General features: G+C 49.3%; 1 protein-coding gene across 6 annotated transcripts in view; it reads left to right on the top strand.

The window, feature by feature from the left end:
• ANKS1A (ankyrin repeat and sterile alpha motif domain containing 1A) overlaps positions 1-22,471 on the top strand; it is a 198,160-nt gene that overhangs the window by 145,023 nt on the left and 30,666 nt on the right. For all 6 annotated transcript variants that reach the window (XM_023212581.3, XM_023212578.2, XM_023212580.2 and 3 more), the window contains 2 exons: positions 15,310-15,376; positions 21,363-21,469. In XM_023212581.3, coding sequence (XP_023068349.1) covers positions 15,310-15,376; positions 21,363-21,469 — 174 coding nt within the window. The remainder of the gene's footprint in view (positions 1-15,309; positions 15,377-21,362; positions 21,470-22,471) is intronic.

The raw sequence follows: 22,471 nt of genomic DNA, 5'->3' as shown, positions 1-22,471 counted from the left end.
TTTCACCAGTTTTGCATGTACGTGTGTGTGTGTGGGTGGGTGGGGAGTTATATGCATTTTTATCATGTGTAAGTTCATGTGATCACCACCACAATCACGATGCAGAACTGTTCTTTCACCACAAAGATCTCCCTCATACTTTTTTTTTTTTTTTTTTGAGATGGAGTTTTGCTCTTGTTGTCCAGGCTGGAGTGCAGTGGCGCGATCTCAGCTCACTGCAACCTCCACTTCCTTGGTTCAAGCGATTCTCCTGCCTCAGCCTCCCGAGTAGCTGGATTACAGGCCTGCGCCACTACACCTGGCTGATTTTGTATTTTTAGCAGAGACGTGGTTTCTCCGTGTCGGTCAGACTGGTCTTGAACTCCCGACCTCAGATGATCCATCTGCCTCGACCTCCCAAAGTGCTGGGATTATAGGCCTGAGCCACAATGCCCGGCCCATCCTAATTTTTTTTTTTTTTTTTTTTGAGAGGGAGTCTCGCTCTGTCACCCAGGTTGGAGTGCAGTGGCCGGATCTCAGCTCACTGCAAGCTCCGCCTCCCGGGTTTATGCCATTCTCCTGCCTCAGCCTCCCGAGTAGCTGGGACTACAGGCGCCCGCCACCTCGCCCGGCTAGTTTTTGTATTTTTTAGTAGAGACGGGGTTTCACCGTATTAGCCAGGATGGTCTCGATCTCCTGACCTCGTGATCCACCCATCTCGGCCTCCCAAAGTGCTGGGATTACAGGCTTGAGCCACCGCGCCTGGCCATCCTGTTAATTTTTAAAGTCATTTTCCTTGGTAAAAAGTCGACAGCTTTATAACATTTCTGTTTCTCCCAGTTAGGAAGGAAAATGGCCCAAAAACTTACCAAATTAAGGGGTCACTCCACTTGTGTCCCTGTTGAAGTGGGACAGCACAGTGCTAAGCACAGACGCCATTCTCCTGAAAGAGGCAAGTGTGTGTTTCCGCCCAGGACTATAGAGAAGAAAGGGTGCGAAAGGTCATTTTTCTCAGGTCTTTTTCCTTCAGTACTCAGCCCTCGAGAGGCCTAAGTCATATATTGGACAGCTCAGGCTTCTGTAATAAAATACCATAGTTTGAGTGGCTTAAACAACAGACATTTATTTCTCATAGGTCTAGAGGCTGGGAAGTCCGAGATGAAGATGCCGGCCAGCATGGCCCCTGACGAGGACCCTCTTCCTGGCTTAGAAACAGCTGCCTTCTCACTATATTCTCACATGGCAGAATAGATATATCTCCCTCCTCTTATAAACCCTACCCTCATGAATTCCCCTAACCCTAATTACCTCTCAAAGGCCCCATCTCCAGATACCTTCATAGTGGGGGTAAGAGCCTCAATATATGAAATGTGAGGGAACAGAATTCAGGCCATAGAAAGTATCTTCATCAAGGGCTGCTCCATATTCTGCCGTCTCCTCAATTGCAAAATCAGCGGAGTATCTTGGCAGAGAGGCAACAAGAAAGGTTTAGGCCCTGTATTGCCAGCCTGGTTACCTTGGTTAAATTATTTAGCCCCGCTGAGCCTGAGTTTTCTCATCTGCAAAACTGAGAGATTCGTGTGGATGATGTCTGAGGCCCTGCTTGCTGAATCTGCAGCTGCCTGCCTCCTGTGACCCTCGTCTTCCTTTCCTCCATTTCCACTGATTGGTGGTGAGAGCCCAAGGGCCGAGTTTGTTGATCCCTGTACCAGCTGTTCTCACTTATTCCCACTTCTGGGGGCAAAGGAAAAAAGAGGAGTTTGAGATTTTGAACTTCACAGTTTTGACCAGAGCCATCCTGTTTATTTTCAGTTGTGTAGAAGCATATTTGAGATTCTGATGTATGTGCCTACACACAGACACACGTGGCCTGAGCACAAAAGTATTTGAGAAAAACAAGGCTCTTACTGATCATTTCCTTCAGTCTCAGACTCTCTCTACACCAGTTCACTTATTACTCAAGCATTTGATTCTACAAGAGGCAGAATTTTCGAAGATAAGATTCCTATGCCCTGACTGACAGTGGAGCTTAGAAGCCCAGCCTGGGACCCTCTGGCCGTTATCCAGGGACTCTTTGGGGTCCCAGTAGGCTTCCCCTTCACCCCTTTCTTCTCTCCCATAGACCTCAGGGATTGGCCCACCTATCCAGGTGCCTGCCTCCACTGTGTCCTCCCTCATCCCTCGTATCCCAGAACTCTGGGGAAGGAATAATGTTTTCCAGTGTCTCCCCAGTTTTGCTGTGTTTGAAATAAGCACACAGTCCCCTTTTAAGATTTTATTGCATGTTAAAACAAAAATGGGAAACTGAGAGGTTTGCAGAAAATAGCCAATAAATAGCCAACAAAGGGGATGTTATAAAGTCATGAGAAATACTAAAAATAATAGTTGTCCTGGGTCTTGGTCAAACATTAATAAACTAGCTCTTTCCTTGGCTTCTCTGACTGCCTTCTCTCTAGATAATTGTCTTCAGGTTGTAGCTTCCACTTGTTTTCTGAAGGGCCCTACCTCCTAGCACATACACAAAGCCCCTAGAGAACAGCTGTTGGCAGCAATCAATGCTTACAAAACAGCTGAGACTAGTGGGCTGTAATCACTCTGGAATCTTCTTGCAGGCTGAGATTGGAGATGGCCTTTGAATTGTGGGCAGCTTGGGGGTCTCCCACTGCAAAGGTCCCACAAGTGGAGAGATTGCATGGCCGTCTTTTCTGCCTTTCCTCTCCCTTCATGCCGCTTTTCTTGGTGTCTTTCCTGAGAAAATTTGTACACTCCATAATTGCAACTTGTAAGACTCACTTGCCAACAAACCCAAGAGTGTAAGTCCACAGGGCCTTTCCTGGAATAGGCACTCTTCACTGGCCTGTTTTGAAAAGGCTGTGTTCTTTCTAGTAATCCCATGGGGTTGTACACTTTAACCTGACATTTAGCCCCCAGCTGTTGCATGTTGCTGCCCATATAGGGAATGGATTTTCTCAGGAGTCCTCACACTGCCAGCCCAACAAGAAGCCAGGGCTTGTTGCTCTCTGCCTGCCAGCACCACCCTTTCTTCAGATGCTGAGCTCTTCTGTGGCCTCCCATTTTCCTGCCAGCCAGAGGGAGGTGACCAATCTGAACCTTGGTTCCAGAACCTATTGGGCTACTTTGAGGACATCAAGTTGTGTTCCTGTCCGCTTGGCTAAGAAAAAAAGACAGAACCCTATATGGTTTAGGGATACTGACATAGATGGTAGGTTAAAGAAAAGCCAGAAGGTAATAACATTTAATTCAGGATGGTGTGGTCTCAGAGGAGCAGAGAAATGGGGGGAAGTGATCCCAGGAAGGGCATTTTCTATTTCTTAAACCAGGTAGTAGGCATGTGAATGGGTCATTTATTATTGTTGTTGAAATTACCATACTATAAAATATGTTCTTTGGAATTTAAGAAACATTTCATTTTTTTAAAGAGGAAAGAACACAGTTCCTTGTTGTTGAGGTCAGCGTGGGGCTGATGTAAAAGGATATTGACACAGGAACTTAGCAGTAAGGCACTAAGGATACAGTTGGAGGAATTTCAGGTGGGAAGATGCCACACATTTGCTGGGTTAGCCACCACATTTCCCCCCTCTCATTTTCTCTTCAGGAAAAATCTCAGATCCAAGAAAGATGTATGTCCTAAACAAATCCCTCCCTAAAATCAGTTAAGGCGTAACCACTTTTAAAAGCTCTTTGTCTGTTTTATCCACTGGGTGTTGACTGAGCCCACTCAGTGCTTTACCTGGTAGGAGCACTAGTGGGAAATACAAAAGAAGCTGAAGAGGCATGCACACGTGTCAAAAGACCGGGAACCATCCTCGGACCTTATGTATGCGTGAGCAGGTTTGCACCAGTGCGCTACAGCCAGGCTGCCTCTGCTGCAAGAATTCTAAAGCACAAACCCCAGATGCAATCAGTCCACAAAGGGTACAGGTAGGGCACCAGTGCTCATCAGTGCTTGTCGTGTGCCAGCCACCCTCCCTGTGTCATCTCATCCTCCCCACACCATCCTGGGAAGCAGGCATTAGCATCCCTGTTCACAGGTGAGGGTTACGTAGGAAACCGAAAATAATTATCTTCCATGTACCTTTCCTTCCGGTGGAATGTTTCTAATCGTTGTATCCTCCATGGTTATATTTGGGGGACATAAGGTTGCCATTTCCATAATTAATTGTTGTCTGTGATGGGGTTGTGGGTGGGGCAGGGCACGCATTGGTTCCTAGCTCAGACATTTTCTTTCGGATGACCTTGGATGCCCTTGAGCCTCAGAATATGTCTGCGAGACTTGGAGAATTCCCCCTGCTTTTGCCTCCGTGCTTTATGGTCTGTCAGGGTAGGTAGGAGGACCATGTTGGGGAGAAGGGTCTTAGTTAACTGAGTGACCCTCTGTCTCTGTGCGCTCAGCTTGAGAACTGGGTGGGCTGGGGGCAGTTTCTTTTCACCCCTTGCCATATGCAGATGAATAGAAGCTGGAAATTTGACCTGAGTTGACAGACAATGAGAGCCCATGACTTGCTAATGCCTGTGGTCTGTAACCTGGAGATCATGGCCTGGCGAGCTGGCCCTGGACAGAGGCAGTGATCAATAATGTGTAAGGCATTGTTCAAATAGGAACCTCGATGAGGAAGAAAGAAGAGCTGAAAATTTCGGGAGTCACCTGGGGTGGTTTACCAGCCAGCAGGGGAGAGACTTTTTAGGAAAAAGCAGCCAGAGAGGGGTTCTGTGTCTCTGGGAGTTGACTTATTGGATGGTGAAGGTGGTTTGAGAGTTTCTGCGATCATAGCGAGTATCTTGTTTATGAGACACTGCTGCCAGTTCCTCCAGAGGTTTTCCACATGTGCCATTGTTCCAGTAGAAGCCTCTTACATGGCCACTTGGGATGAGGGTTGTTTGGTTTGGTTAAAAACAAAACCCTGTTAAAAGAGGAAGTCATTTTTAAAAAAGAATCAAACAATTTAACCCCAAATGGATCGATGTGTACCCTTTTGATGTGGAGCTGGGCCCTTTCTTCCAATGTAGATCTGTTAATTTGGGGTTCTCTGCCTTCCTTTTATTACATGAACCACACCCATAAAACACCATTGACTAAAATTTCCAGTTTGCTGCTTAAAAGTAAAGCCAGAATTTGACCACTTGTGAAGCAAGCTGAGTATAGACTTCTTTTGGAATTTTTTACAACTTCCCCAACCACACTTAATTCAAGAGCACATTTTAAAAAATGATCTCATTATTAAGTCTCTTCAGAGTACTTACTTGGTTGTCACAGAAAGGTTCTTTTACACTGGTTTCATAATTTATGTAATGTTTAATTAAATTTTCTATTTTCATCAACAAATACAACCATCCTAAGCAGTTTTGGAAGTGACCCCAGCTGACTCTTGGTAAGGGTAACACTGAGTGTGTGGAACGGAAGACCGTGGGCGTGCGGGAGCGAGCCTGCCCAGTGTGGGCATAGCCACATAGCTGGCATCACTTACTGAGGGACAGGGTGGCATGCAGTTAGCTCGTTGGCAGGTTGCTTAAGCGGAGGTCGATAACAGGCTTGCCAGGTAGGTGTCGTTATCCCTGTTACAGATGACCACACGAAGGTGTGGGAAGAACAAGTTGCTTGCTCACAGCAGCGCTGCTGAAAGCGGCAAAGCCGATTCCACAGTCTCAGGCATTTCGCTACCTGCAGACCCTGCCCTGTGGGAGCCAGCTGTCTCTGAGGTGAGGGGCTGGAGGTAGACCCACAGCCTGCGTGAGAAGGAGCAGGCCTGAGTTGAGACGCTGTTCCCTCTCCTCGCTTCAGGATTGTCTTGGATCCTCCTGTTTGGTTCGCACCCCAAGAGCTGCCTTGTAGAAAGGCTTTACTCCCTCACAGAAAACGTTTTGTCCTGAATGGAGAAGCTGCCTCCAGCTGAGTGTCCAGGAAGTGAGCTATTGTTCACACAGCATGTTCTAAATGTTCTCTGCCAGAAGGAAGCCCTTTCCCTCTGGTGTATCTTTTAAAACAAAACAACAAAAAACAAAGGAACCTGGGTTTTGATTAACTTGTTTTTTAGATAGAATTTTGTTTCTTTTGGAACCAGATGAATGTGAATGGCAAGTACAAGCCCCGTCTAATCGCTGTAAACTGAAACGTGCAAGGGAGAAGGGTGGTGTGGACTCTTTGCCTGGCATCTGTAGTTTTATGAGGACTACAGATGTTTCCCAGAGTCAAGAAGGCTGGCATCTGGTCAAGTTACAGAGGGAAGCAGGCGCAGTATCTCCTGCCATGGCCCTGGGAAATGGCAGGGACTAAAATCCCCCAGCAACAGAGGCAGACAGGCATTGCCTTTGAACAAGGAACAGATCTCACCATCCGTGCTTACAGCAGCAAGAACCTTGCCTTTTAGGATGATGTCATTCAGGGAATGAATGAATTACACCAAAACTGTGTCTTTTAGGCAATGCACAGCTTGCTCAGACTTGTGTCATAATAAATTAACTCCTCATTATAGCCCTGCCTTGAAAGCAAAGGCTGCACTCAGACCTCTTGTACATTGTGTCAGATCTTTACGGCAGGCCTCTGTGGGTATGTGCATTTTGTGTTTGAGGAAACTGAATCTTAAGGAAGAGAAGTCAGGTCATTTGCCCATAGCAATGATCCCATGCGTGAGGACTCTTTTTCACCTTATAGAAGAGGAAATTGGGAGTCAACAAAGTTAAATGACTTATCCAAGGTTCCACAGCTAATTAAGTGTCAGAACCAGAACTTGAACTCAAGTTTTTAATTCATAAGTCCTTGTTCTTTCCACCCCTACACACTGCCTTTCCAATGTTCTCAATCCAGTGCATTTGAAATCCTGCGCTGAGCTTTCATAGAGTGAAAGCTAGGCTTGAAACAAACTGGACACCATGAATTAGGTAGATAATGAATTGAGCAATGCCCACATATGGCTAGTGCTGTGACCCATGGACGTTATTTTGATTTTCTCATGTTTGCTTTTCTCTTCTTTAAAGTGGGAAGAATGCTAGCTCCCCACCAGGGTGCTTGTGAGGAGGAACAGAATCACCAGGAGGGCAGTCAGCTGGTGCCTAGTGCAGCAAGGACCCCACTGAAAGAACCCAGCACAGAACCTAATACCCTGCAAGTCTTGAGTTTTCACATTGTTAAACAAAAGTGCTTTCAGGGTCGGTGGTCGACCTTGCCGTGAGCACATGAATTCTATTTTCAGGAAAGATGAATGAGCCTTCAATGTAGTTCACACAGGTTTCACATACTCCCAGATTTTGAAGGTGTATTTGATTTTGTAATTTTATTTGATTTCAGGAGACAGAGGATACAAACATATTCTACCAGCTAAGTATTCTAATGTGCTGCTTACCATGCTAAAGAAGCTCTCAGATGTAGGGATCAATTTCTTTTGACCCTGATTAATAGGAGCCAGTTTCCCAGGGTCTACTCATCCTGGGAACACTGATAATTGAGTTTTCAGACTGTCAAGACTGGGGTTAGCCTGGGTTCCAAAATAGAGAAAGCCACACCACAACACAGAAGCTGTGCTGAGAGCCCTTACCCAAGAAGGCTTTGTGACAGGGAATAATGGTGCCACCGACTTTCCCACATTCCTTTCTCCTTGTTTCCTTCGCCTCTCGGGCATGTCTTTGCTTATTAGCATGTTGAGCAGAGTTCATCACAAATGAAACTCAGACTAGTGTTAATCTTATAATTTATTATCCTCTAAAAGATCTGATCCTGAAAGATTTTTCCAATATTTCAGTATGAGACTTTTCAAACTATGGAAAACTTGAAAGACTTGAATAGTGAATGCCTGTATATCCACCACGTAGGGCATGGATTCTATAATTAGCATTTTGCTGTACGAGCTTTATTGCATCTATCCATCTGTCTACCCCTCAGTGCACTTAGCAATCATGTTATTTTTTGATGCATTTCAAAGTAAGTTGCAGACATCAGTACTTTCATCCGCAAACACTTTAACATATGTATGATTAACTGGAGTTTGGTGTTTGTTTATAGTTATTTGGGGGTGAGGGGGGTAAAATTTATACAAAGGGAAATCTATTAAGTCTGTTATTCCATAAGTTTTGACCAGTACATACATTTGTCTAACCCAAATTCCTATCAAGATACTGAACATTACTATCACTCCCAGAAGGTTCCCTAGTGCCTTCCCCAGCCAGCCAGTCCTCACCCAGCCTCTTCTGGTAGTTTTCCATTCTCAGTTACTTTTGCCTATTCTAGAACTTCATATAAATGGAATCATTGCGGCACGTGCTCTTTCGTATGTCGTATCTGAAAGGTTTTAACTAGTGCTTTAAACTGAAGTTTAGGGACTCTGTCAACTTCATTTACCCACCTTCTTCCTGTTTCGCAAGTTCAGAGGTAATTAGGAGTGGCAAACTGCAGGAAATCTCAAGGCAACTGATGGATCCTGATAGTGTATTTGTATTAAGTATATATGTATGTATTTTTAAACCTTAAGTATATATAATTCGGTGCTAAGAATCCTACATCTGACCACCCTGATATTGTAAGACAGGTGTTCCCCCGTAGAATCTGAGGAGCTAAGACCCCTTTCCCTGGCCACACTACTGAGGAAATTGATTCTGAGTGGAAGTTTAGGATGTTTTCTTTGGTCTGGTTTTATCCATAGCCAGACTAGCAGTGTCCCGTAATGACATTCAGATTGTGAAAGAACTAGACCGAGGGAAGGTTACTTGGAGGCTGGTGGGGGTGCCTGAAGGACCAAGTGGCAGGTTAACCAGTGTTTTTAGGGAACTGCAGGCTTTCTGAGGTTTGTGTACTTCCTCCTCACCCCTCCCCACCATGCCAAAAGATAAGCCTGCTCCTCGATGAAAAGTAGATTGTGTACATTGAACTAGAACCCAAATACATAATCCTCATTAATCTTTTAGATTCTTGACCCACTTATTAAAGCCAGTACTTGGCATATAACCAGAGTTATGTGGCAAGCAATAATAAAGTTAATTAGAATCTAGGTCTCCCAACTTTTTTATTCTTTCAGCAGTTTCTTGGCACTTTGAGTAAAAGATTGCTTTTACAGTAGGCTGTTCTGGTATGAGAAGGTCATTTGGCAAGTATTAGTTCCGTGTGTTTCCTTCACGTCATGTCAAGTCAGGGCCACGTATTTCCTCCCGGTCATGTTCATGTCATGTCCATGTATTTCCTTTGTGTCAAGTTGCAGATGTGGGTCTAAGCCCTGACCTCTGGGTCAGGGAAAGGGCCAGCTGGTAGTTGTGGGGTACGAGGTGCTTTCAGGGAGCAAGACCCAATATCAGCAACCCAAGAGGTATAGGAAAGACAAAAATGAGGGGGCAGGTGGGAGGTGAGAGCCTGAGACCGTGCTCTGGAAGCCAGAGCTCCCTGGCTTTCCTCTCTCCACCAGCCTAGCCTGGGGCAAACACAAAAGGCAGGCTTTAATAGGAGCCTTTGTCACGGAAGACGGACAAAGCACTTTTGAAACAAAACAGCTCTGTTGTCTCTCAGCCTAGTAGAAAAAGGGGAGTTGAAAAAGAAGGTGAAGATGTAAAGGGGATTGAAGTAGGGGGACACAGCAATGAACATGGTAACAACCTGAGTCCGCCCTGTGAGACGCAGCTGAAGTGGAGACCGAGCCCGCTCTGTGGAAAAGGAGTTCTTCGTTGTTAGCGGCCATGTCTGGTCGCCTCGGCAAGGACAGCCCTGAGCGCGCTGGCAGATAGTTACTCATTCCCTGCCATGCGCCTTTCCCCTCCCCCACCCCATTCTGCCTCCCTCTCCTAAAAGCAGTTGACAAGGTTAGAAAATCAGGACAAATAATTTACTTCAATCCATCTTTGTCTTTCCTGAGGCCATGCGCAATTCAGTCTGGGAGGAGAAGGAAAAAAAAATCGCCCAGACCCTGGCCAGTGACCCTTTTTCAGATGTGGAATCAAAGCCCACTCTAGGCTGAGAGCCTGTCTGCTGCTAAGAGGCAGAAGACAGAGATGGTGATGAATTCTTATGTGGTTTCTGGGCCTGGGAGTGCAGCTGTCAGCAGTCTTTAGAGTTCTTTGCACAGCCTAAGGAACGGATTTTGACGTCAGCAGTCGCCTGATGGGATGGGCACAGAGCACCTGGTGAGGCTGAGGAGGCGATGGCTCAGTCACTCGGCCCCCTGCTCCTGGGAAGGGGAGCACTGTCCAAGCGAGGCTATCTGGCCAGAGGAGAGGGTCTGCCACTTTGCCCCCTGCAGCAGGAAGCAGGCTTGGCTGCCAGTGGCACCTGTGAAAGTGAGAGCAGTGCCCTGTGTGGGCAGTTTGGGAGTGTCCATGGAGGAGAGCTTCAGTTTCCTCACGTGAAAAGTGGGATCATGTTTGGCTGGCTGTGAGTCAAGGCTCTGCAGGATTGCTCAGTGAAGGGATCAGCTGGAAGTTTTGGAGTGTGAGGTGCTTTGGGGGAGTGCCAACCTTGTGCCAGCAACTCAGAGAGTCAGAGAAACGTAAAACTGAGGAGGGAAAGGGAGTTAGAGAATTCAGACAGGTGCAGAGGGAGACTGTTGGCTGCCTTCCCCCTTTCCCTGTTAGCGTAAAAGTGACCGGTGTATTAGCGATAGCTAACAAAACGTTTGTCATCGAACACCACCAGTGTGCTAGCTGTGTACAAGGCATACGGTGGGACCTAAAGAAAACAGCGTGACGCAGGGTTCTTACCCTCAATGGTTCTTTAGTGTCTCTGGGACACACCATAAAACAGTTAATCAGGGAAGTAATCCTGCAAAGCAGAAGGTGTTTCTGAGCCAATAAGGTCATCAGTGCTGAGTGGAGGAGGTGCGGTGGAAGGTGTCTCCGGCCCCGTGGCTCAGGCCTAAGGAGACCGTGTCTATTTTCCAACTGCCAGGGGGTCCTAAGGCACCAACAACTCCCAGGCAGCAGAAAGGGTGTTGGGAGGGAATGTCTGATGTCAGGAGCCAAGTCAGCTGTAGAAACTTCTCTCATGCTCCCATTTACACCAAAGGAAAGTAAAAGGAAAGTGATTCCTTTCCCATCCTCCTCTACATGGGCCCCAACTTCTAGACATGTTGACCAGACTGATTCCTGCTGTCCTGATATTTGGCCCCGTGTGGTAGCCCTGCACACAGCCGTGACTTGTACCGCCTCCTGAAAGGGAGGTTTCCCACAGGCCTTGGAGCCAAGTTACACCAAAGCTTGAGGTCTGCCTGTGCCCAGCACACTTCCTGGCATACAGAAGACCCATCAAAACTCTTTCTTCCCCCTCCTTCAACTCCCAGTATTTATTAAAAAGCTGGGTGTCATCTGCATGGCTCTGCCGCCTGGTGATGGGGGATGGAGACCTCTCCATGCAGAGCTCCACCTCCCATCTGGTTGCCCAGCCCATGGGCAACCAGAATCCTGTGGTCTAAACAAGCAGATGTCAGATGGCCTGAGCAGCACTATCTCCAGTGTTTGTTTTTGTTCTTGTTTTCAGCCATATGGGGAATACATTTTACACAGCCCTGGCAGGGAAAAATAGTCTAAACAGAGTCATCCTGAAAACTTTCTGAAAATGGAGTATTTCCAAGCATTTTTTGAAGACAAGAGTCCATTATGGTGATAACTTTCAAGACCTTATATTAACAAACACAAGTGTTAAGTTTTCAGTCAGTTCACGTAAAGTGCAGTAGTAAGGAAGCATGGCCATTTCTCTTCTCTCTCCAAAAATGTCACTCATCCAAAACCACAGAAAAAGAGGAGAACACTAAATGGTTCCCTTCCATTACATCTAACCTGTCTCTTCCCCTGAAATGCAGAACATTTCTGGGAAAGCTGCCTATTCAGATTGTTTTTTAACTCAAGCCTAGGAGGTTAAACTGCATGAAGTATGTAGATCAGAATGATATCTGTGTGTCTGAATGCTCTTCTTTGTCTAGACTAAAATGATCATATTTCCTCTCTGCTGGTTCTGGGCCATGAGGGTGAGTTTGAGGCAAGGAGAAAAGATGAGCTCCGGTTCCTCCCCATCTCCACAGCTCAGGCTGAGGGCTTGGGCAGACCACAGCTCCAGATACTCTGCTTTGGTGCCAGGGCGGGGACCTGCCAGTCTCTGCCCAAATAGGACCCCTTCACTGCCATGTCTCTCCTGGCCCTGAGCTTCCACCAAGACAGGTTCCAGTTGCTGAGGAAGGAGTCCAGGGTTACAGGCTGCGAGTCCAGTGCCGAGGACCCTGAGTTTTTCTGGAACTAGAACCAGCTCAGCTTGACTTAGCCACGGCAGTTCGTGGAACAATAAAACAACTTCCTAGCCTGGGCAAAATCGTTCTGAGAGCATCCATTAGCATTTCCCGGCCTGTCTGCAGCCTGGAACAGCTCTCTGGATACCCGGGCTTCTGGGTCAGGCACCTGTACCCCCAGCGCTTTGGGAGGCTGAGGTGGGAGGGATCCCCTGAGCCCAAAAGTTCAAGGTTTCAGTGAGCCATGATTGTGCCACTGCACTCCAGCCTGGGTGACAGAGTGGGACCATGTCTCAAAAAAAAGAAAATTGTAAAAACCTGGGCTTCTGCTGGCCTATGTCAGTTGACTAGTGGGTGACTCCTGGGGCAAGCAGGAAAGAGCGGAGCGGAGAAGTGGCCGAGGTGCTCAGCTCTGTTCACTCTGATGCCAAAAGGCCCTTTGGCAAAATTTCACAAATTATACCACCAAGGGCTGCTGATTGGACAGGTCACCTGGGGCTTCGGATGTTAAGTGATTATGATGCTAATGAAATATATAATATGACTTTATTTCAAAGGATACCTTGGAGTCACCCCACCATTTCAGCCCTTCCCCGGCACGCTGCACGGCCGTGAACAGCTTTTCCAGTGCAGACTCTAAAGAAATGGAAACTACACTTTGGTTCATTCACAGATTCATTCAATAGATTGTCTATTTACCGTGTGCCAGGCCCAGCGGGTGACAAGGCAAATAAAATATGCTTGATGCCAACCCTCATTGGTGTCTACAGTGGTGGTAAGCTCTGCATGTGAGTAGAATAGAAGAATGCAGGAGAGGCAACTGGGAGATGGGTAAGGGAGACTGTTCTCTGAATAACATTTTGTATCTTTTGAATTTTGAATCGTGAATGTATCAAAAAGTAAGTGTAAGTAAAAATGTTTTTACAACTTCAAAAATAGGTTTTACTGGGCCGGAGCACTCACAGGACAACAGAGCAGAAGTGGAAACAAACTAACCTTTTATTGAGCATTTTCTGTGAGCTAGACCTTCAGCCAGGTGCTTTCTGTACATGATATCTTTTAATCCACACAACCCTGGACAAAGGCCGTATTATCCTCATTTTTATCCATTTTAAATGGAAGCTTGCCAGGTACGGTGGCTCACACCTGTAGTCCCAGCACTTTGGGAGGCCAAGGCAGGAAGATCACTTGAGCCCAGGATTTTGAAACCTGCCCGGGCAACATAGTGAGACCCTATCTCTACAAAAAAGAAAAAATAGCCAGGTACAGTGGCTCATGCCTATAATCCTAGCACTTTGGGAGGCCAAGGTGCACAGCACTTGAGTCCAAGAATTTGAGACCAGCCTGGACAACATGACGAAACCCCACCTTTGCAAAAAAATAACAAAAGATTAGCCAGGTGTGGTGTTGCATGCCTGTAGTCTCAGCTACTAGGGAGGCTGAGGCGGGTGGATCAGTTGAGCCCAGGAGGTCGAGGTTGCAGTGAGCCTGCACTCCAGCCTGGGCAACAGAGCAAGAGCCTGCCTCAAAAAACAAAATTAAAATTAAAAAATTACAAATAGTAAGGCGTGGTGGCACCTACCTGTCGTCTTAGCTATTCAGGAGGCTAAAGTGGGAGGATCACTTGAGTCCAGGAGTTTAAGAGCAGCTTGGGCAACATAACAAGACCTCTTCTTTATTTAAAAAAAAAAAAATGAATAATAAAAATAAAAATAAATGGCAGCTTTGGGAGGTCTGGGGAGTTTCCCTTGTATCATGCTGCCCCTGCTGAAGGAGGCAGCACTTGAAACAGGGCCAAAGAAAGTCATGGGGGTGGAGGGAGGCGTTTTCTTCAAGGGGCAGAGCCAACCTGCTCTGACAGTGTCTTTCCCATGCCTCTGGGCTGCTGGGGCCAGTGCTTAGAGACACAGCCTCAGTTTGCTCCAGGGGTCAGATTTGTTTCCCTCTGCCTTGCTGAGTTAACAGCAGTCAGGTGACAGCCTGAGCCAGCAGTCACTTCTGTGGCTGGAGGAAGATACCTTCCCGAACCCCCAGCTGCCCGAGGAGAGGTGGCGCTTGCCCTGTGCTCTTCTGCTGGGTGTCAGATGCACAGCTGTGTCTGCCAGCCGGCTGGCTGGAGAATTGTTTTTCCGATTGTCTGACCCAGGCTCCTTACTTGCACTTAGAGGAAAAAGCATCCAAGCCCTGGTACAAAAGGTCCTCTTTCTCATTTCTTTGGAAAAAGAGCAGTAAATGAGCTCATTATCACTGCAACCCAAAAAGGAGGAGGAGGGGAAGAAGAGAAGGTGGCTGCTCCCCACTGCCTCGTTCTGCCCCTGGCCAGGTTTCCTGGGGAAGGGGGCCTGGATCTGGTCCAGAGTGACCAAGGCCAGATGGCTGGGAGAGGTGGTCCATACTGGGGGCAGTGCTAGAGCCACTGGATGCTTTGAGACTAGCTTTCTCTGCTGTGGTCCAGAAGAGGGACAGGTGTCTGTGCCCCATCTCATCCCCTGAACGCAGAGCTCCATCCAGGACTGCTGGCCTCCAAGAAGCAAAAGGCCTTCCATTTGTTCATAAGTGCCTGCCTCACCTTTCCCTCTCATAGGTTTCTGTGTGCAGGTGCTCTAGAAATCATCCTCACTCCCCAGAGCTTGCGGTCATACAGTGTCAGTTATCTGGTGAATGCTGCTGATTTGCCGGGCACTACCCTAGGCACTCAGGGTAGCATGGAACAAAGCCGGCAAAGTCTCCACTCTCATGGAATTGAAATGCTAGCGTGAGCAGTGAAATGCTCAGGTCTGGCCTGTGATTGCGGCCTCTCCCCAGTCTCTGCTGGTCTGGGAGAACTGCTGGGGAATGAAATAGAGATGCCTTGAAAGAGAGGCTCTTCGGTATTCCTAGCAGCTAATAAGCCCAGACTGTCACCGTCTCACTCCCTGCAGAGCAGTACTTCGGACCTTGTGGGCTGGGGCCGGAGAAGGCCTGTCTTAGACCTGAGCAGCAGAGAGTCCTGATACTTTGCAGGCTGGTGCTGGTGCTGGGAAGCATCTGAAAGAGACCTGGAGGTCAGCCCCCATTGGCGCTGTGGTGAGCTGGCAACGTTTACCCCAAGCCTGACTACCTTTTGTTCTTTCTTCCATTTCAGATTGAGAAAATCATGAGTTCTATTGGAGAAGGGATTGACTTTTCTCAGGAACGGCAGAAGATCTCAGGTACCGTACCAAGTGGCCCTTTCCCCACAGAACCCAGCAGTCTGGCTGCTTTCTGGCTCAGGCGTTCCTCTCACACAGAAGACAGATGTTCAGCGGGTGGGAGAGGTCAGCTTCAGACCACGTCACGCTCCTGTAATTCACAGTCCCCAATACCTAGACAGCCCTATCTTGCTGTTATTTTTAGAGCCGTGACTCCTTTTACCTATGGGAGGGGAAAAGGTACAAAATGAATTTTAAGCTGCCTGTTAGGAAAAATTTTTAGATCAACAATCGTCACTTATTCATTATTTTAGGGACTTTCTTAGATGCGCTTAAATCGGAGTGCACCTCAGCGTTGGTCTCTGCAGCTTCCGAGATGGCTCTCAAGGGTCTCGTCTGTGATAGTGGCAGAGCACTGGGTTAGACCAGGGGTCTCAGACTCGTAGCATGCATGTGAATTGCCTGGGAGGGTGACTGTGCTGTTTCCTCTTCCCACAGTTCCTTGTGCCTGACTCAGTTTACTTCGTCACTTACCATTCTTACACTGTATCACTGCTACTTTGGTCATTCTTTTCTAAGCCCTAGTAGTGAGGTCAGCTTCTGTTTTCTTTGTTTGAAACATGGAATGGGGAGGCCATCTGAGCTGTTTTATCTGATAATAGGATTGCACTGTGTTGCTTTCTCAGGTGAGATGCTCTTAAAGGTGCCTCTCAGAGCAGGTCTCACACCTCTTCCCCCAAGCATTCAAGGATGGTTCGGGCACCCGGGCATCCAGGCTGAAAGCAGCCCAGCCGGGAGCCTGGCCTGTCTTCACCTTCATGGAAATGCCTCTCTGTGCTGAAGGGGTGGAAATTCTTGCTCACTCGGGAGGCTCCATCCAGGATTGACCTGTCAGTCTCAAGTGACACCTCTGTTTCCTTCATGGGCTTCTGTGGCCCTGGGCAGGAAGTCTGATGGGTGGGCTTGAGTGTGCACGTCAGGGAGAAAGGAGCATCATAGACCATGGGGCCTGGTGGGGACAGCCTGGGCTCTGGAGCCTCACAGTCCTGGGTTCAAATCTTGGCTCTAGAGACATACGTGTCTTGGCAAGTCACTTAATGTCTCTGCACCCCTCACCCCATATCTGCAACCTTTGGATATATAGTGTCAACCTCACAGGTTTGCTGTGAATGAGTAGTAGATACAAATACTTCAGTTAAAAGATGTTCCTTTTTTTTTTCTTTTTTTTTTTTTTTTGAGACGGAGTCTCGCTTGCTCTATCACCCAGGCTGGAGTGCAATGACAATCTTGGCTCACTGCAACCTCCGCCTCCCGGGTTCAAGCGATTCTCCTGCTTCAGCCTCCTGAGTAGCTGGGATTACAAGCATGTAACACCACACCTGGCTAATTTTTGTATTTTTAGTAGAGACAGGGTTTCACCATGTTGGTCAGGCTGGTCTTGAACTCCTGACCTCGTAATCTGCCCGCCTAGGCCTCCCAAAGTGCTGGGATTACAGGCGTGACCACCACGCCCGGCCCTGTGTTCCTTTTGTCCATGAAATCATTACTCACTCATATCGAGAAACCTAGAGAACAGAGGCTTCTGCTCGCTGGCTGGCCTTCCTCCATAGTTTTCAGTCCTGGTTCCCAGAGCCACCATCCCTCCAGCAGCAATGTTTCCCTGGGTGCTAGCAGAGAGGGCTGAGCTGAGCTTGGTCTGTTTTCGTCAGTCTTGGATTATGCTGGAGTCTGCAGAGGTGGCTTTCCTGGCTAAATTTGTGAATCTGTTTTCAGGATCTGTTGCTTACAACTCAGTCAAGCCATCTCACACTCTGTTGTAGTTTGTAGGCTTTTCCAAGGATCGAGTGTTTGCAGGAAATGGATGTTCAGGACTGAGACAAACACTGTTACCATTTCAAAGCTGTGCTTTGACAACAGGGATGGGAGGGATAACAGTCAGTTCCATTGAGGATGCTTTCTACTTTCTGTGTCCAAGGAGCAGGAGCCAAAATCACTTGCATGCGCTTGAGAACTGAGTCAGAAACAGCCGTTGCTTCTTGGATTTGATAAGTCAGGAGATGTGGCAGCATCTTGGGAAGAGCCCTCCCCTTGTAAGGATTCATGCTGAGCTCTTCCTTTGACATCTGGTCTTCTGTCTGATCCCACCAGCCAGTTTTCTTGTTTTGTTTTGTTTTGTTTTGTTTTGTTGTTGTTTTTTGAGATGGAGTCTCGCTCTGTCACCCAGGTTGGAGTGCAGTGACGTGATCTCCACTCACTGCAAGCTCCACCTCCCGGGTTCACACCATTCTGCTGCCTCAGCCTCCTGAATAGCTAGGACTACAGGCGCCCTCCACCACGCCCGGCTAATTTTTTGTATTTTTAGTAGAGACGGAGTCTCACCATGTTAGCTAGGATGGTCTTGATCTCCTGACCTTGTGATCCGCCTGCCTCAGCCTCCCAAAGTGCTGGGATTACAGGCGTGAGCCACCGCGCCCAGCCCACCTACCAGTTTTTGTCCCCCATGAACCCATATGAGTGTTGAGAGGCAGTCTGTCCCTACTCTTGGGTTTTGGGGTCCCAGCACACAGTCTCGTTTTAGTACTTGTTTTCTTGAACCATCCTCTGTAGTCCAGCTTGGAAAAGTCAAGAACAGGCACATGTAGGGGACCACCTAAACAGAGGGTTCATCCACTCGGGCTGCAGAGCCCCAGGCTGCTGTGTCTGCACCACTACCAGGTGCTGAAGCATGGAGAGGATGGGCCCAGGCCTGCCCGGGAATCCTGTCTGATGGGTCAGGAGGGGGCTTTCCCCAGGATCTCAGGGAGTACCGTCTTCAGCCCAGACCAAAACGGAATCACTGTTTATTTTGACTGGTCAGTATCAGGGTTCAGATTGTCCTTGGGTTGGGCGTCAGGATCAGGGAGAAAAGATCTGGGCTCTGGGGTTAGCCTGGGTAGAGGAGGAACAGGCCCTCCAGCAGGCAGCCCTGCACAAAGTGTGGGACTGCTTAGCACCACTGGTTTTGCAGAGGCGCCCGCACCCCCAGCCGAAGGGCATGACCACAGCATTGGAGTCTCAGTCCTGTTTTAGAGCCACAGCCCCCTGGGCTGCCACCACTGGAGCTAGTTATCTGAATCCCCAACAGAAGCGTTTGCAGCTAACTCATCCCTGTGCCAACTCCCGTTCTCAGGAGTCCAGGAGGGTATGCCTCCCCACTGGCCAAGGCCACTCTGGCTCTGTCAACAAAGGCCTTCTCCGTCAAGCAGAAGGGAACTTGCTTGGCTGTCTTCTGATAAAGCCAGCCATGTTAGGTGTTGAGTAGCTGGTCAAGCAGGATCCTTCCGGGGCCTGATGAGAACCCTCTGTGCCAGGGCTCATCTACAGCCTATTGGGATACCAGTATCTCCCAGCATATTTAGAGGGTGACCCCTGGACTTGTGTCTCTGTACCTGTTTTATCTTTTTGCCTGTCTGCGTCTGTACTTGGGATTTGGCCCTGGTTTCCCCCATGCCCTTGGCCATTGCTCTTCTCCCCCAGAATGTGAGTGGTCTGCTGTGGGAATGTAGCACTTCCCCTGGGCTCTAACAGACCCCAAGAGAAATCCGTCCCCGATTGGTTTGGTATACTCACCTGAGGCACATCAAGTGTAACGGCCTTATTTCATTGCCTGTTTTTATGAGAAGCACAGTCATTCCTAATGTGGCAAGTGGGGGGGTCACTTACCTGTGGGCTATGCCCTTTGGGTCTGGTCATTCCTCTGTCCTCTCCTGGCTGTCCTGGAAACTGTCGAACAAAGCTCTAGGAGCAGTCCCTCTCTATTCTTCCTGACAGGCTGTTTCCAGCCCCTGGAGCTGGAGGTAAAGTTTCACATCTCCGCCCTTCATATGCATTTGTGCAGCCAACATCGGCTATTGGGAAATCTGGCATTTCGCTCTGATGCTAGTGCTGCTGTCTCCTTCTCCCTCAGCAGCCACAGCAGCAGTCGCTTCTGCTCCGATGTGATGTCCGATCCCTGATGTATTTTCCTGAGCTTGGAAGGGGGAGGGTGAGGAGGGGAGGAAGGGGAGGGCCAGACATTACGAGAGTGAGCGAGGACTGTGGAGCCAGCAGCAGGCAGCGTGGAGCCCAGGAGCCTTTAGACAAAGCATTCTGCTGCGGCTGTCAGCGCACACATCCACCGGCAGCAGGCAGGACCACAGCTGCCCGGCTGGGGGATTACAAGCAAGAATGAATCAGCACCCGGGGACACTTGACTTCATGGGCATACAAGAACCTGCCACGTAGGCTGCTGGAGCAGACTTCCCCATTCAAGGGCAGGGGAGCTCAAGTATCCCCGAGACTCAGCATCTTGGAGCGCTGCGGCAGCGTGCATCCAGAAGGCCGCCGGGTCCCTGACCACCATCTGTTCTGCAGGAGACAGAGGAGAGGGAGTGGAGGCTGGCACAGTTGGTCACCAGGGTCTTGTAGATAACCAAGGAAGTTGGCATTGTCCTGCCCCAAGGGGCAGAAAGTACCTGGCAGCGGCAGAATGACTTTCACCATGTCGGGAGTTCACTGGAGGTGACGTTTTTATAGTTGGTCCTTCTTTTTCCTTCCTTGTACCTCTTTTTCCTCCTTTTCTCTTTTTTCCTTCTTTCGTCTGTTCTTGCCCACAAGAATCAGAGAAGTAGGTTGGGGTTCAGGCATCCAGCTCAGAACATCCAAGGTCTGCCAGAAAGGGCTGAACTTTTGTCCTCCCTGCACCACCACGATCCCCATCCTGACCGAGGAGCAAATAGATGTCCTCCCTTCCCTGCTCATCCTTAGAGGAGAGCGCCAAGGTCCGGAGACCCTGGGACGACTGTGGCTGTCTTTATCACTCCGCCAAAGACAGAGCAGCGCAGGACGTGAATAGACTTACGCCGCCACCGCTCAGCTGACAGAGGACCACTTCCTTTTTCTCTCGTTTATCTGGTTGGGTTTTGTCTTCTTTACCCAAGAACTGAATTTGCCTGCCTGCTTTCTACCTGAGCAGGCAGGTGAGTCACTGGAACAGCTGCTATCAGAAGAGGAAAATGAATGCCCAGCCCCTGAAAGCCAGCCCAGCCCAAGAACGCAGCACTTCAGACGGCGTGCTGGCCCAGGAGACGCCCTGCTCGCCAGCTGCCAGAGTCTAGCTGTGGACCGGGCTCCTGGCCCACTGGCCGCGCAGCCCGGCGGAATGCGATGCTGCCGTCCCAGCAGAGCCACACCTGAGCCCGACCCCCGAGCCCCGGCCCATGTGCCCCACTCAGCCCCTTGCTGCCTTGAGCCTCTGAGCACAAAGGGCCGGTGGCCATGGTTTGCTTATTCCGGGACTGCTGGGGGAAAACAAGTAAAAGTCTCTTTTCTCCCCCTGCCGTGTTCTGTGCTGCTTGTGTTGCATGTGCTGGGTTCCGGTGAACAGCCGCCGCTGCTGCTTCCCTCCCGGAGCCCTCGCTGTGTGCCTGTGTCCCTCAGCTGCATGAAGATGCGTGCTCTCTCCTGACTGGTTTATGCTGCAAGGTCGCAGAACTTGCCCCTCGCCACAGCCCCGCGGGGGCTCCAGAAGTTGCATGGATGAGAGGAGCGGCGGGGCTTGTGGGCACTTAGGAGCTCCCTCAGCCCCCTCTAGTGCCTGTGGGGACAGACTTTCTGAACTATCTCAGCGCCTACGCTGATGAGGAGTTGACCTGGAGACTGTTGGGGGTTGGCTTCCCCCACCCCCGACCTGTGGGCAGAGATGGTGCATGTGCAGCCGTGGCCCTGGAGCAGCTCAGACCTGGGGGTGTGAGTGGGCAGCAGCTGCCCAAGGCTGGGCAGTGTGTGGACAGCACCAGGTCCTCCTGTCCTTGGCTGTACACAGAAGAGGAGCTGCGTGTCCGCCGCTCTCTGGTCTCTTGTATATAGTTTGGCTGTTTCATGGTAATGACTATGATGTGGCAATGCCATCTGTCTTCCTCTGAGTGCCGCTGCTACCGCCTTAATGGTTTTTCCCTTTTCAAGCGTCTGCCGATTCCTCTCTCGTCAGGTTCGCGGACGCTGGAGCAGAGTGTCGGGGAGTGGCTGGAGTCGATTGGGCTGCAGCAGTATGAGAGCAAGTTGCTTCTGAATGGCTTTGACGATGTCCGCTTCCTGGTAAGTGGTTGCAGGCCTCCTCAATGGCAGGGTGCTGCTCAGTGGAAACAGGCCTCCCTGGCCTCCCCTCTGGCCCCACAGGAGTCTGCAACAGTACGTAGACCCAAGTCCCGGGGATCTGCAACAGTACGTAGACCCAAGTCCCGGGGACAGCTCGCTGAGGTCAGTCAGACACCAGGAAGTCAGCCAGGTGATATGTGCCTTCTTCCCAAACTCTCCCTCTCCCTCTGCCCCAGAAACGGCTCTGGAGGGAGCTCTCTTTGCAGATCTGCATCCCAAGAAGGGGGGTCCCTGATTCATCCCTGTGTCCCCTTCCTGGCTGTGTATCCATCAAGGCTGGGTACGAGTCCCTGATTCATCCCTGTGTCCCCTCCCTGGCTGTGTACCCATCAAGGCTGGGTACGAGGAGTTTATTTATTTCTCAAAATTTCGTGTCAAGTGAGTTGTCACTGAAGCAAGGAGCTTGCCTCCAGCAGAAAGACCCCTTCCCTGCCCAGCCAAGGCCCAGTGCCTGGGGTAGAGTCCAGAGTTACACAGCCTTATGTACCCGTGGCCTCAGAGATGGCCCAGAGGAAAGGCTGAGTTGATGGCTTGGAGGATTGGTGGCTTTGAGAAGCTCTCTCACAAAATACAAAGGGCCAAAAATAAAAAGAAAAGAGAAACCAGGGTGTTTCATCTGGATCCCTACAGAATAGGGACCCAGTTAGGACCCTGGGCTTAGGATCTGGTGCACCCTCTGTCATTTCAGAAAAGTAGCTCTGAGCAGGGTACCCGTCACTGTCCCTCTCTTGAAAGCCCTTCCTGAGGCCTCTGCATGGGCCGGGGCTGCCCCCAAAATCAGGCATTTGAGCCGAAGTTAATGATCATGATCGCTGACACTTCTCACTGCTGGTCACTGACACTTCTTACTAGCGCTTACTATGTGCTTGGCGCCGTTCTTAGTGGTTTGCATAAATTAGCTCATTGAATCTTCCCAGCATCCCTGGGATGTGGACTTCTATT

Source organism: Piliocolobus tephrosceles, chromosome 5 (assembly GCF_002776525.5).
Source record: "Piliocolobus tephrosceles isolate RC106 chromosome 5, ASM277652v3, whole genome shotgun sequence".
NCBI lineage: Eukaryota > Metazoa > Chordata > Mammalia > Primates > Cercopithecidae > Piliocolobus > Piliocolobus tephrosceles.
Note: the sequence above shows the minus strand (reverse complement) of the source record. Positions and strands in the feature narration are given on the sequence as shown.